General features: G+C 32.7%; 2 protein-coding genes across 3 annotated transcripts; both read left to right on the top strand.

Annotated features, from left to right (window-relative positions):
* The first annotated feature begins 2,864 nt into the window (after positions 1–2,864).
* On the top strand, positions 2,865–6,880 carry LOC105839867. 2 transcript variants are annotated; one of them, XM_012686466.3, is made up of 6 exons: positions 2,865–2,973; positions 4,174–4,406; positions 4,597–4,732; positions 5,974–6,144; positions 6,288–6,439; positions 6,581–6,880. In XM_012686466.3, exons 2-6 carry the CDS (start codon positions 4,345–4,347, stop codon positions 6,813–6,815), a joined length of 756 nt encoding a protein of 251 aa, XP_012541920.1. In that variant the 5' UTR covers positions 2,865–2,973; positions 4,174–4,344; the 3' UTR covers positions 6,816–6,880. The 2 variants fall into 2 exon arrangements, with proteins under 2 accessions (XP_012541920.1, XP_012541921.1); XM_012686467.3 differs by having other exon boundaries at positions 2,866–2,946.
* A 390-nt stretch (positions 6,881–7,270) lies between these two features.
* Positions 7,271–9,424, top strand: LOC105839868. Its single transcript, XM_012686468.2, has 5 exons — positions 7,271–7,409; positions 7,855–7,996; positions 8,160–8,303; positions 8,387–8,538; positions 9,125–9,424. The coding sequence occupies exons 1-5, from the start codon at positions 7,324–7,326 to the stop codon at positions 9,345–9,347; spliced, it is 747 nt and encodes a 248-aa protein (XP_012541922.1). The 5' UTR covers positions 7,271–7,323; the 3' UTR covers positions 9,348–9,424.
* Positions 9,425–11,278: the final 1,854 nt, after the last annotated feature.

Below are 11,278 nucleotides of genomic sequence, written 5' to 3'. Positions count from 1 at the left end.
TTATGTCTTTTGTACAAGAGTATTTATGTAACATCAATTTTGCATAATTACTATTTTGTAATACTTGCATATTATTATTCTGTTCTAATTAGAATCTTGTTAACTATTTCGCAAGTAAGTGCTGATAATGTATCTAAGTTTTTTTCTATTTTCGTTTATCGAAATGAATATTTGTAAGTTAACTTAAGAAAAATATTAACTCTAGTTTGTCAAAAAGGATTGATACTGGCTCAATAAAATATGAAAAGAGTCACGCAAACATCACATAAAAAATGTGTCTATACTGCATGCTATAATTAACGTATCATAATCATAGTTATCATAATTAATTAAGACAGTACTTTGACTTCATTTATCAATGTACGAGTGGGAATAGAGGGTTAAGAGTTAACATTAAACTTATCGATATGACGCACAAAGTTGAACAAAGCAATCGCGTGTTATCTCCTATTGTGCAGTCACAACAAGAGCTACGTCTCGCTCGTCCGTTAATAATACAAGAAAATTATACGGGAATATTGTTTACTGTCATCTCATTATAATTTCTGCTGCGTAATTATGAACCACGTAATGTAGAAAAAAAAGCATTGCCGTACATACGCACTTCACGCTCGATAGCGCTTTCAAACCGGTTTGAAAAACAGGATATACTCTGAAAAATCTCTTTCTCTTTCTCTCTTTCATTCTTCCCTGTTAAAGATTTATGCAACCAACATTAATTCGTTGAATAATGAATAAATGAAACAGGTACCGTTTGCACGTAACACATAAAAATAACTGATAGTAGAACGCCGTTGATTGTAATCAAACTATAATGATTCTGACGTCATATGACACTTCGGCTGATATGTAGATAAAAATTTCAACCTGACCATTAATCGTGGTGCAGAATAAATCAAAGTTCCATTTTCAAAAATATCGATTGGAACAAAAATACAATAGTTCGCCTTATCTCGCTCACGTTAAATCTTTTCGTCTTACAAAATATCTCGCAAGAGATATTGTATATTTAGCGCTCAGTTTTTCGATATCGCAAAACCAATCTTTTATCTCCCTAAAATTTCGGTTACTCCGCTAAATAAGTTTCTGCAAAATGTGTTCCATATATACGCAAGATTTAGGAACGTTACTTTGTCAAAGTAACATGTTACTGTTATCGTTTGTTAAAAACTAACGACGTTAATTTTTCTTTTACAAACTTTTTTTAATGTAGCATTTTTTATTGTCTATGTCGTTATTTGACCAGTTTAATACGAAACTTAATTTTGATTAATATTATGGTTCATAAACATATGTATTATACATTTATAAAATAACTGCGAAAGTGATGATAAAATTTTATTAATATAAAAATATAATGACGTTAAATGATAACTTTCCAACCCTACCTACCCTGTTTGTCCCCGTATTTCTCACCCGCGTTCCCTCGAGAACGCGTTGGCGAATGCAGCCTCAAAACTTTCTCGCGTTATCCCTTTCCGCGATAGCAGATGGTCTGGGTTACGTCATGTTCGCGAGGTCGCCGACCCTGTGGACATCGCGAGTGCAATTACTAACCACCATGTATCCGCGGTCTTTATGCGCAAGAGTATTCCTCCGAAGGCGAAAATGGAGTATGTAACATGAGCGCGCCGCCCGCGGGTTTCTCTTCAACGACCTCGATCGTTCAACCGCACAGAAGGAGAAAGCAATGTGCGCATCTTCTGCCACCTTCCTCTCCGTGTTGCGGTAATCCGCGATTCGTGGAATGAGAGATCTCGATTACCCAAACGAATTTTCCTCTCGTGCTCCCGGGACAATTATCTCCTAAGTAGTACGCCGCGATAGCGCACGAAAAACTATTTCTCTTTGTCCAAAGAGAAAGAAAGACTTAAACCAGACTCATTGTTTCCAAGTGGAATTTGGAATGTTTATCTAAAATTAATTTAATTTTAATTTAGGAATTTCCCTCTCTTTCTCTTCACTTAATAACACGTATTAATTTTTAGATAAAATCACTTTTCAAGATTTTAAACAAATTATTACCTTATAATGACTAACATAAATCTTATTGTGATAAATAATCCTATTAAAGCTTTCAGCGTTGATAATAAAGGTTTATCAGGGTAATAAAGTTGATGAAAGTAAGAAATGAGTAAAATAATAATTAAACAGTTGTGGATTCTGATTACACCGCGAGTATTATTTTTCTGCCATTGAAATATGACAGTGCGGAGCGAGATGACGACGTAATCAAATCGAGAAGTGTCACGTTATGCCGATGACGTAAAACAGAGACCTCCGATGTGCGCACATGAAGTTACAATCGCGTCAGTTATGTTGACTCCTAATATCGTGGTAAACGCGCGCGCGCGCACGCTCTTGCGTATCAGATTTCATAATTAAAGCGTAGTAGTAAAGATACGTCACGACGTACACCCACTTTTTCTCGCGCTACGATTGGTCCGCCGTGAACGATCAGTCGAGGACAAATCCGCCAGGGCCGACAAACAAGATTGTTTTTCACTCGTGACCACTTCCTGGTGCGTCGTACATGCCAATACGATCATCACCTACATATATCCCTATTTCGAGAATATATTCCCTGATAACTGAGCTCAATATTTATATTTTTTTAATTTAAGACCTCCTCAAATACAGCGTAAAGATATCGTAAATTAATCACAGAGCTATATTAGTATCTTGAGATGTTACATTAGGATCTTGAAATATCTTGAAATATAAGAACGGGTTACAACACCAGTGAAAGATAATTGCGTTTTTACAATCGGTACTTATCATAATTATATATGCTTTAAAAATTCTTTTGATTAGTAATGTTTTCCTAAGAATTTTTCAGAAAGATAAAATATCCTGTTCAGCCTATAAAAATGAAGTATTCGAATTAAAGCGACAGTTTCACTCTCAGTGCACTATACACGCGATATATTAAGTGATCAGTTTCAGGTCTGCCAAATATCAGTAATTATTAATGTAAGCTGTTCATAACTATAAGTTTTATTGTGAGGATTGAATATGAGGAATAAATAATTCAATTCTTTTATTGAAATAGATATTTTAGCGACATCAGGAATTTTAAAGTCGATGTATTAGAAACAGATAAAAATTTGTACTGAATTCGAAATAATATTCGGAATAACAGGTATATTAAGCTGGCTGAGCAATATCAAGCTATCTAGCCACTGGTATTTTTTTGGCTGGAGCAAAAAAATTTTTTTTTCAGCAAAAAATAGCAAATAATTAGCAAATAATTCCAATATAGAAATCGATGTGTTCTGATAACTGTGGCTCAGCCAGCTTAATATACTTGACATAAACGACAACTGCAAAATTATTGTTTTCTTCGTTAGACAATATAATATATGAAAAGTTTTGCAATAAAATCAAAAAATAAAATTTTGAGTATTTTAAATCAATATATTCATAACTGCATTTTGCATTTTAATTTATTGTCAACATCGAATATTTAAAGAAAAAAAATTGTAAAATATTTTTTAAATTAAATGGTGCAATTATATGCAATGTATAACGCAATTCATCTTGTGAGTTATATTAAGATTTGCAGTATAGAGAGCGCCACGTAACGAGGTTGATTCCGTGTCGATAACAAACATTGAAAATCTTTCGGTAGAAATCGACTTTATCTTATTAAATAAAAAATAATGAGCAAATGAACAAACAAAATTATTATAATACATATGCATATAATAATTTAAATATTAAAATGACAGAAATTAAATAATCTCCAAAATCTTGTAGAGAAAGATTTTATAACTAAATTAAAATTTCTATCATTCATAGAATTTTAAATCTTTTCATGTATCACTCTGTTACAATAAACTATGTAATTCTAAATATTCTATCGATTCAAATTTATGATCCAGAAAAATAAAAAAATTGGACTTAGTACAATTATAAATAATATTTAATATAAATTATAAATGAGATTTTTTATACGCACTTTTGTTTCTTGTTTTGAATTGTTTTCAAACTATTTTATAATTTTAACGACCGGTTTATATTCACGTTCAGATAATATTCAGATCAGACGATACTACTGTGTAAACAGAAATTGCGTTTTATATTGATATATTTCCTCTTCATTGTTTATATTTAAAATATTTCTGATAATATTCTTTATTTTTCCGCTTATTCTTTATTCTTCAATCACAGGTGATAAAGACATTCAATCAAAAGAATGTACATTTCTTTGATTGATGATTGTCGATGAGATTAATGGGAAGATTAATGAGAGGAATTTGATAAAATTACACAAGATTTATTTAAGAAACCTATAAAAGCGATAGGGTCATAGGAATTTAATATAGTCTCGTTGCAAACACCATGAAGTTCGTTTACGTTATTGTGATATTTACCTCTTTGGTTTCGGCCGAGTTAGAAGTTTCGTAAGTGTACAACATTTTAAATGCTGTTGTTAAATATTACTATTTTAATTTTTTATTTTTTAACATTTTAACGTTAATTTCTTTGTATTTTTTAGAAACAAATCTGCTTTACTTTTAAATTTGATTTCTCTGTAGTATTATAAAAAAGTAGAATTCATTTTAATTGAAATTAAACGTTTAATAATTATAGGAATATTAATAACGAAAATTCGTCTGCTAATATAAATAATGTTGTGGATCGCTTTGTTCCCCAAATTTCGCAATTTATTATAAAAAATGGCTTAGATCCGCTCAATCTTCCAACAACCAACAAAAAATTATGGCAAGTGAGTAATGTGTGTTCTGGGAAACATAATTTATAATATAAGATAAAGCAATTCAATTAAACCTCGAAATACTTTGATTATTTATTACATTCGATGGCAGCAAATATTCACAACACATTATAACAAATTTTCCTTCACGAAATAAGAAGACTCGGAAAAAATTTGTAAACTCAAGTGCAGCGTAAATCGAGTAATACCGTCGGAGAATCAGTCCTTTACGTAAGAGAGCTCGCGTTATTATGGCGAACGCGTGCACATTCGTTCACAATCGCCGAGAGGTTGCCTCGAAAATCGGGTGAAAGCTGGGTTTCGGGGTCAGATCTGGGATTCGAGGTCAGCGGGCCGCGATGCGAAAGCGAGCGCACGCTTAACCTCGGGGCCGTAGAAAGCGAAACCGAAGAGTTTGGCTTTGAACGAGAGCGAGAGTGGATCCTGAGATGACACTTTCGAACGTTGATCTTGGGCCGAGGTGGATCACGGTCGAACGCCGAGGTCATCCCCCCGCCTCGTTTTCGCCAATCTCATTTTTGATGCTTCGAAGGCTGACGCGCAATAACTTTGAACTTGGCCGAGAGTGAAACCAAGGTTTCACTCGGTAGACCGAGATAGAATTAAGGCGAGCCCGAGGCTCAAGTTCAATGCCGTTGTTCAGCGCAAGTGCTTAAACTCTTCCCGGATCGTCGGGTACGCGAATTAAGCCGTTTATCTTATCATAGTACTATACGTGAAATTGAATAAGTTTGCATATTAAACAGAGAGGAAAAGATTTTGAAAGCTTTTCTCGCGAGAATGGCAGAATTAAAATAATTGTCAGAATAATATTTTATTATTTTATAAAATTTTTTATATCAGCTTACGATATTTGTGCGAAAAGTTACATCACTTTTACAAGCAAAGCGATTACTTAATTTGAAATGTGTATATAAGATCATTTGTAATTACGCCGCTGCAAAAGAGAGAGACGTGTTTGCAAAATCTTGCTGATAAAGCATTTACATTGTTTTCGGTTTCACATTACAATGAATTTTATTGTCGACTTTGGAGCGTGCATATAGATAATGCAGTGACGATAAGCGACGAAATCTTGTAGCCTATAAATCTCGTCTAATTACCCTCCGTGTAAATTCTCGTTTGGGTTTTGATAAAGTACACTTAACTTGATTACTTACATGATAACAAAATTATGATACGTTATGATTTTTTGAAGACACACGAGAGTTGTTATTTGAATGTTATACTAGGATGATCTAAACAGCCAAAAAATCACACCAATGATGTACAAAGCCGATCTTGTTTTGCACTCGGGAATATTAAAATATTTGTCCAATTTAAAGCGTCATGACAACGCTTTCTTAAATTACGACGACAATGTATTAAAGCTGGATGTTGGGTTCGAATTCCAACTTTTAGAGGTAATTTGATTAGTTTTTTCATTTCTTAAAAATAACATAGAAAACGTATTGAATAAAATTGCATTATATCTAAGCAATTACATCTACGATATGTCATAATATTCTGTCCTGCAAATAATCTCTTATAAACCTTTTATGTTCAGGGAACGTACGATTATACTGTAAAATTGGTCTTTTTTAATTTGTACGGCCGCATTTTCTCTACAGCGGCAGATGTACGCGCTAAAATAGCCATTGGATTCGACATAAAAAATACCGCTTTATCTCTCGACGAGTTTAATTTACAAATTCAAGGGTAATGTCTGTTAATTACACGTAAAATACGTTATTACGTAAAAATTATTTGTTTGTGATATATTTATTTGTTTCTGACATATATTACCCATATGAAGAAATTTTTCGGAGCTTAATTATTTAATGATACGTTATATTACAGTGACGTCAAAATCGTCATCGAAGGTGGACTGGAATGGTTGAACAGTATCATTGCTAAATTCATAACTCTATTCTTTAGGAATACAATTACGGATGCCGTTCAGGAGGAAGCGGCAAATGCAATTCGAACTTACTTAGATGAAATAAATCATGTAATCGCTGCAAACCAAATACAAGATCCCGGAATTACCAAAAATCTAATTAGCGCGATCCAAACTCGAATGTTGATTTTATAATGCGATGTTTTAAAAATATAATTTTATATTTTACGTTTTTATAAATATATTATATATTTTTTAAATATTTGTGTACTCATTTATCAGTGCAAATTAAATTAATTTATTCACTCTGAATCCAAGAGAGAATATATAAAAATGTCTTATTTATGTCTGTGATTCAGTTTTTCATATAAAAATAACACATTACTACATAAAAAGATAAATTTGCAAAACATGTTTAACACGTTTTGCTATTATTTTTACGCGGAAAACTAAATCATGAGGCGTTTTTTCATATTTGGATGTAGAGTGGAATTCTATCGATATAATTAGAATCATGTTGGACTGCATTATTCGGAAATGCTGTTGCAATCAGAAGAAATTCTTCAGATTGTTTTTTAACGATTCGTGATATCTAATCACTTAGAATATTATCGAATTGATAAAACATGATCAGACAAGGGATGATCAATAAATATAGAAGAAATCGTCATATCTTCTCTGTAGTTCAATCGTTAACGCAATCATGGCTGGTCAAATACAACTGACTTTCCTCCTTGCAATCGTAGTGTGCATGGTATATGGTGCACCTCCTTCAGTGATACAGCATCTGTAAGTTCGTATATTGACACTTTTCTCCAACTTTATTCTTTTAAACGAACGTTATTTGAACGTTTCGTACTGTTAAACCACGTACATTATGTTTTGCAAAGCAGAAGATATTTCTTTCTTATACATTTTTAATATTGTAACTTGCAATTAACGTTTGCAATTGTCGTTACTCTAAAAAGTAATACGACATACTTCTTTAATTAAAGAAAAATTAAATTAAAAATGTTTATATATGTGTATTATATATAAACTACAAAAATTATGTACTTACGGTTTTGTTGAATATTATAGATAGTGAAATAATCGTATAAACGTAAAATATAATCGTAATAAAATAATCGTAATAATTGTAAATATAATCGAAATAAACGTAAAATATAAATTAAATATAAAATATATTCAAAAATTCAATAATTCAAGAAACATATACTTTTGTATAATGCAGTGGCGATGAAGAGATAGAAATAAGGGCAGATCTTGATAACACAGTTGACGCTTTATTGCCTACCATACGTAAGTTGATTTTGAAATATGGAATGGACCCTATGAAAATCACCGACATTTCTAAGGCCATTTTCCCACACTTGGTATGTAAAAATAAAATCAGTAATAAAATGTTTCTCCTCGGGTTTCTTAAATTTTATAAAAAGTAAAGGTTGATAAATCAAAGCTTATCTTCATAAGATACCAATGATAGATAGGTCTTGTTAATGCGTTTCATTCCGATCATTTTTGAAATAACGCTTTTAGCCTGGGAAATTAAAGGGAAACATCGATCTCACGGAAGGATGGATGCAAAATTTATCGCTAATAAAACGCACCGAACACATAACTGCGATATACAAAGACAAACGTTTGACGTTGGATATGAATTTGGGATTTGACGTTATGGACGTAAGAACAAGATAACGTGATACTAATTAAAATTAAAATAATTAATAAGAAAATACATCTTTAAATTATATTTATATTTTCAGTTTGACTACTCATATTATCTACGGTATTTGCTGTATAAGAGACAGGGTGATGTATACGGTCGTTTGTACGAACTAGATGTCAACGTCGTAATGACGATCGACTTGAATGAGTACAACTTGAGTCTCGACTCCATTAAGTTTTCTGATGTTCAGTAAATACTACTTTTTATATTCTTTTATTTACCTGTTGTGCATAAAAGACTTCTAGGAACTTTACGCCGCATTTGATTTTATGTAATCAAATGCGGCGTAAAGTTTAAATTTAAATATTTATCAGTTTCGAGTATCGTAAATTAAATTCCATCAATTGTGATAATAGCGTGCAATGAATTGTTTTCGCAACGCACATAAACAGGTGCGTAGTAGCGGAAAAATATGTAGATAATAATCACAGACCGATATCTATGAAGTTACAGATTGATAAGTGTATTGATTATCGGTAATGAGGTAATCAAGAAACAATAATTACCTTGTAAAAAATTGCAATCAAACTATGCAAGCAAACTTTATCATAGTTTTATCAAGATATCTCAACAGTTTTCGTAATTGTGTTATTGACACGTGTACTCACAAGTACCCTGTTCTTTTTTTTTTTTGTTGAAATATTAATCTAAATTCTTAACTCGTATCGCAAGTTTATCTTACAAGTTTAATTTAATTTACAAATTAACATAAGCATATCACAAGCTTTTACGAAATTGTGTTCGTAATAGTTTTATCTTTATTTTTGTTTTGTAGGAAATTTGACATAAAATTAGAAGGCCATATTTTGGATTCTATTGTCAATGCCGTGACTAAAATAATCACGACAGTTTTCCGAAATACCGTATTATCGGTCATGGAGGATTATGGCAAGCTTGTCTTCGGGGCGAAAATCGAGGAATGGAACACAAAGATTCCACGAGCAAATCGTAAATATATAATACAGGAGTGGCTGGACATTGTAAAAATACCCGCTTAGCTTCTGCATTCGTTATTTTGTACATACGTCAAAAATGCAAATAAATCTTATAGCATTATTTTACAATATTCTACAAATTATAAACTTTATCATTGATTGATTTCCAGCATTTCATTATCCAAAATATTTTAATTCCTAAAATTACGTTTGAATAGATTAAATAATTTCCTTTTTTAAACTGGTTTGTGTCGATATGAAGTATACTCGCAAGTATACATAAATATTTTTACAATTATTTTTATCTGATAAAAGTTCAGAAAAAAAGACATTAATTATTATTTTTATCATCCAGCAGTGCTGCAGCACTTCGACGATAAGAGCTGTGAAATAATAAATAATAGTTAGATAAACTATTATCTTTATGAATAATGTAATTATCGATGACATGAAGATAGACAGGTGTAAAATTCGCAGAGTACTGAAAGCTATTTTGTGAGGTGTATACCGTGCACGTGAGCGACGGTAAACTACGATAGTTTCGACGGGCAAACGGCGAGTAGTCAAACTGTCTAAAGCGCCGATCAATATGCATTACTTACAACATCGTTAAGCCGCAACTTTGCGCGCACTCCTGCCGCTTAATCTTATTAAACTTAGCCGGGTTTCCCGGGCACGTTTCGCGTCTTGGCGCCGTTGTCCCGGTCTCGCGAACGGCGATAGCGCAATCTGCATAGAGATAGCTCCATGAAAGTCCACGGGGGGTGATCTCCGGGGATATCACGAGAGGTGCACGCGGTAATCTTGTTTATACATACAACATTGTGGATATCACGAGTACAAGCCGCCGATCGATAGCGCCGTCCGATTCTGGATGTGCTAATATTGCGTGTAATACTAACGCTAATATTATGTGTACTTCACTTCGCCCATTCCCCGCTTTATGCCCGTCCTAATATCGTTCGTCGAATTATCCCTCCTGATCTCCTGATTTATTCGGACTTTATTACAAGGCTTCAGACTTCTAATAGAAGCCAATTTGTTAATACAGCGCAGCGAAAGTTTAGCGTTATATATAAATGAAATGTTTTAATTAAGATATTAATTTAATAGATTATACCCAGTGTTCTCACTTTACTCTTCTTGTTATTAATTAACGAAGAAAATTAATTTAATATTACAAGAGCTAAAGCTCTTAATAGCATTGCCTTTCCCCTAGTGAACATTACACGTTAATACGTGTATGCGACGGTGGTTGCCTGTTATCAGGTGTAACAGATACAAAGGCTATCTATTTACCCATATAAATTAATTAATGTTTGCAACGTGCGTAATCAATGTACGTATGCATTATTGAAATAGCACCTGCAAATACGGATTCAACATTCGTAGCAAATGAAAAAAAAACATCTCTACTTTGTGTCAAATTGTTTTATATAAATTTAATTTTAACCACGTTTGCATTTTCCTTTTTTTAAATAAAATTACACAATTTTTTTATCCAACTGTTATAGAGTGAGTGTAAAAAATATTTTCATAAATGATATATTTTGAAGCTTTACTTTTAGAAAATAAACATTAATGTATTCGTTGTTAATAAATGAATTGTTTTCTCTCTAAAAATAAATGGTTTAAAAAGTCCTTCGTACAAATACTTTTTACATTCACTACAGATTTGACTTATCATATAAGTGATACAGACTTGAATGACACATACGTTAAGACTCGCCATTCTTACGCGTTCTATTTTACTCGACTCGACACAGTCCGCAATATCTCTACTGTCAAAAGGACAAATCGCGCGATTTATGTCAAAATCGCGTGTCTGTGTTATTCACGATGTTGACGAGGCATACCTATCCGGCTTGGGCCTCGCATACTGAATCAGATACTCAATGTAGGGAACCGAGAGAAAGCAGCTATTGTGTCCGTCTACGCGCACTAGTACTTATCTAACATCCTGGCCTATTATTGATCGTGATGCCTGCAGACCG

Source organism: Monomorium pharaonis, chromosome 6 (assembly GCF_013373865.1).
Source record: "Monomorium pharaonis isolate MP-MQ-018 chromosome 6, ASM1337386v2, whole genome shotgun sequence".
In the NCBI taxonomy this organism is placed as follows: domain Eukaryota; kingdom Metazoa; phylum Arthropoda; class Insecta; order Hymenoptera; family Formicidae; genus Monomorium; species Monomorium pharaonis.
This window is presented reverse-complemented; position numbering and strand designations above follow the sequence as displayed.

Bases quoted from the DNA above. Each gene is read 5' to 3' on its own strand.
- LOC105839867 (XM_012686466.3), top strand. From the start codon at position 4,345: ATGAAGTTCGTTTACGTTATTGTGATATTTACCTCTTTGGTTTCGGCC. The intron at 4,407-4,596 runs GTAAGTGTACAA...TAATAATTATAG, and splicing joins TCGGCCGAGTTAGAAGTTTC to GAATATTAATAACGAAAATT. The intron at 6,440-6,580 runs GTAATGTCTGTT...GTTATATTACAG, and splicing joins TTTAATTTACAAATTCAAGG to TGACGTCAAAATCGTCATCG.
- LOC105839868 (XM_012686468.2), top strand. From the start codon at position 7,324: ATGGCTGGTCAAATACAACTGACTTTCCTCCTTGCAATCGTAGTGTGC. The intron at 8,304-8,386 runs GTAAGAACAAGA...TTATATTTTCAG, and splicing joins TGGGATTTGACGTTATGGAC to TTTGACTACTCATATTATCT. The intron at 8,539-9,124 runs GTAAATACTACT...TTTGTTTTGTAG, and splicing joins ATTAAGTTTTCTGATGTTCA to GAAATTTGACATAAAATTAG.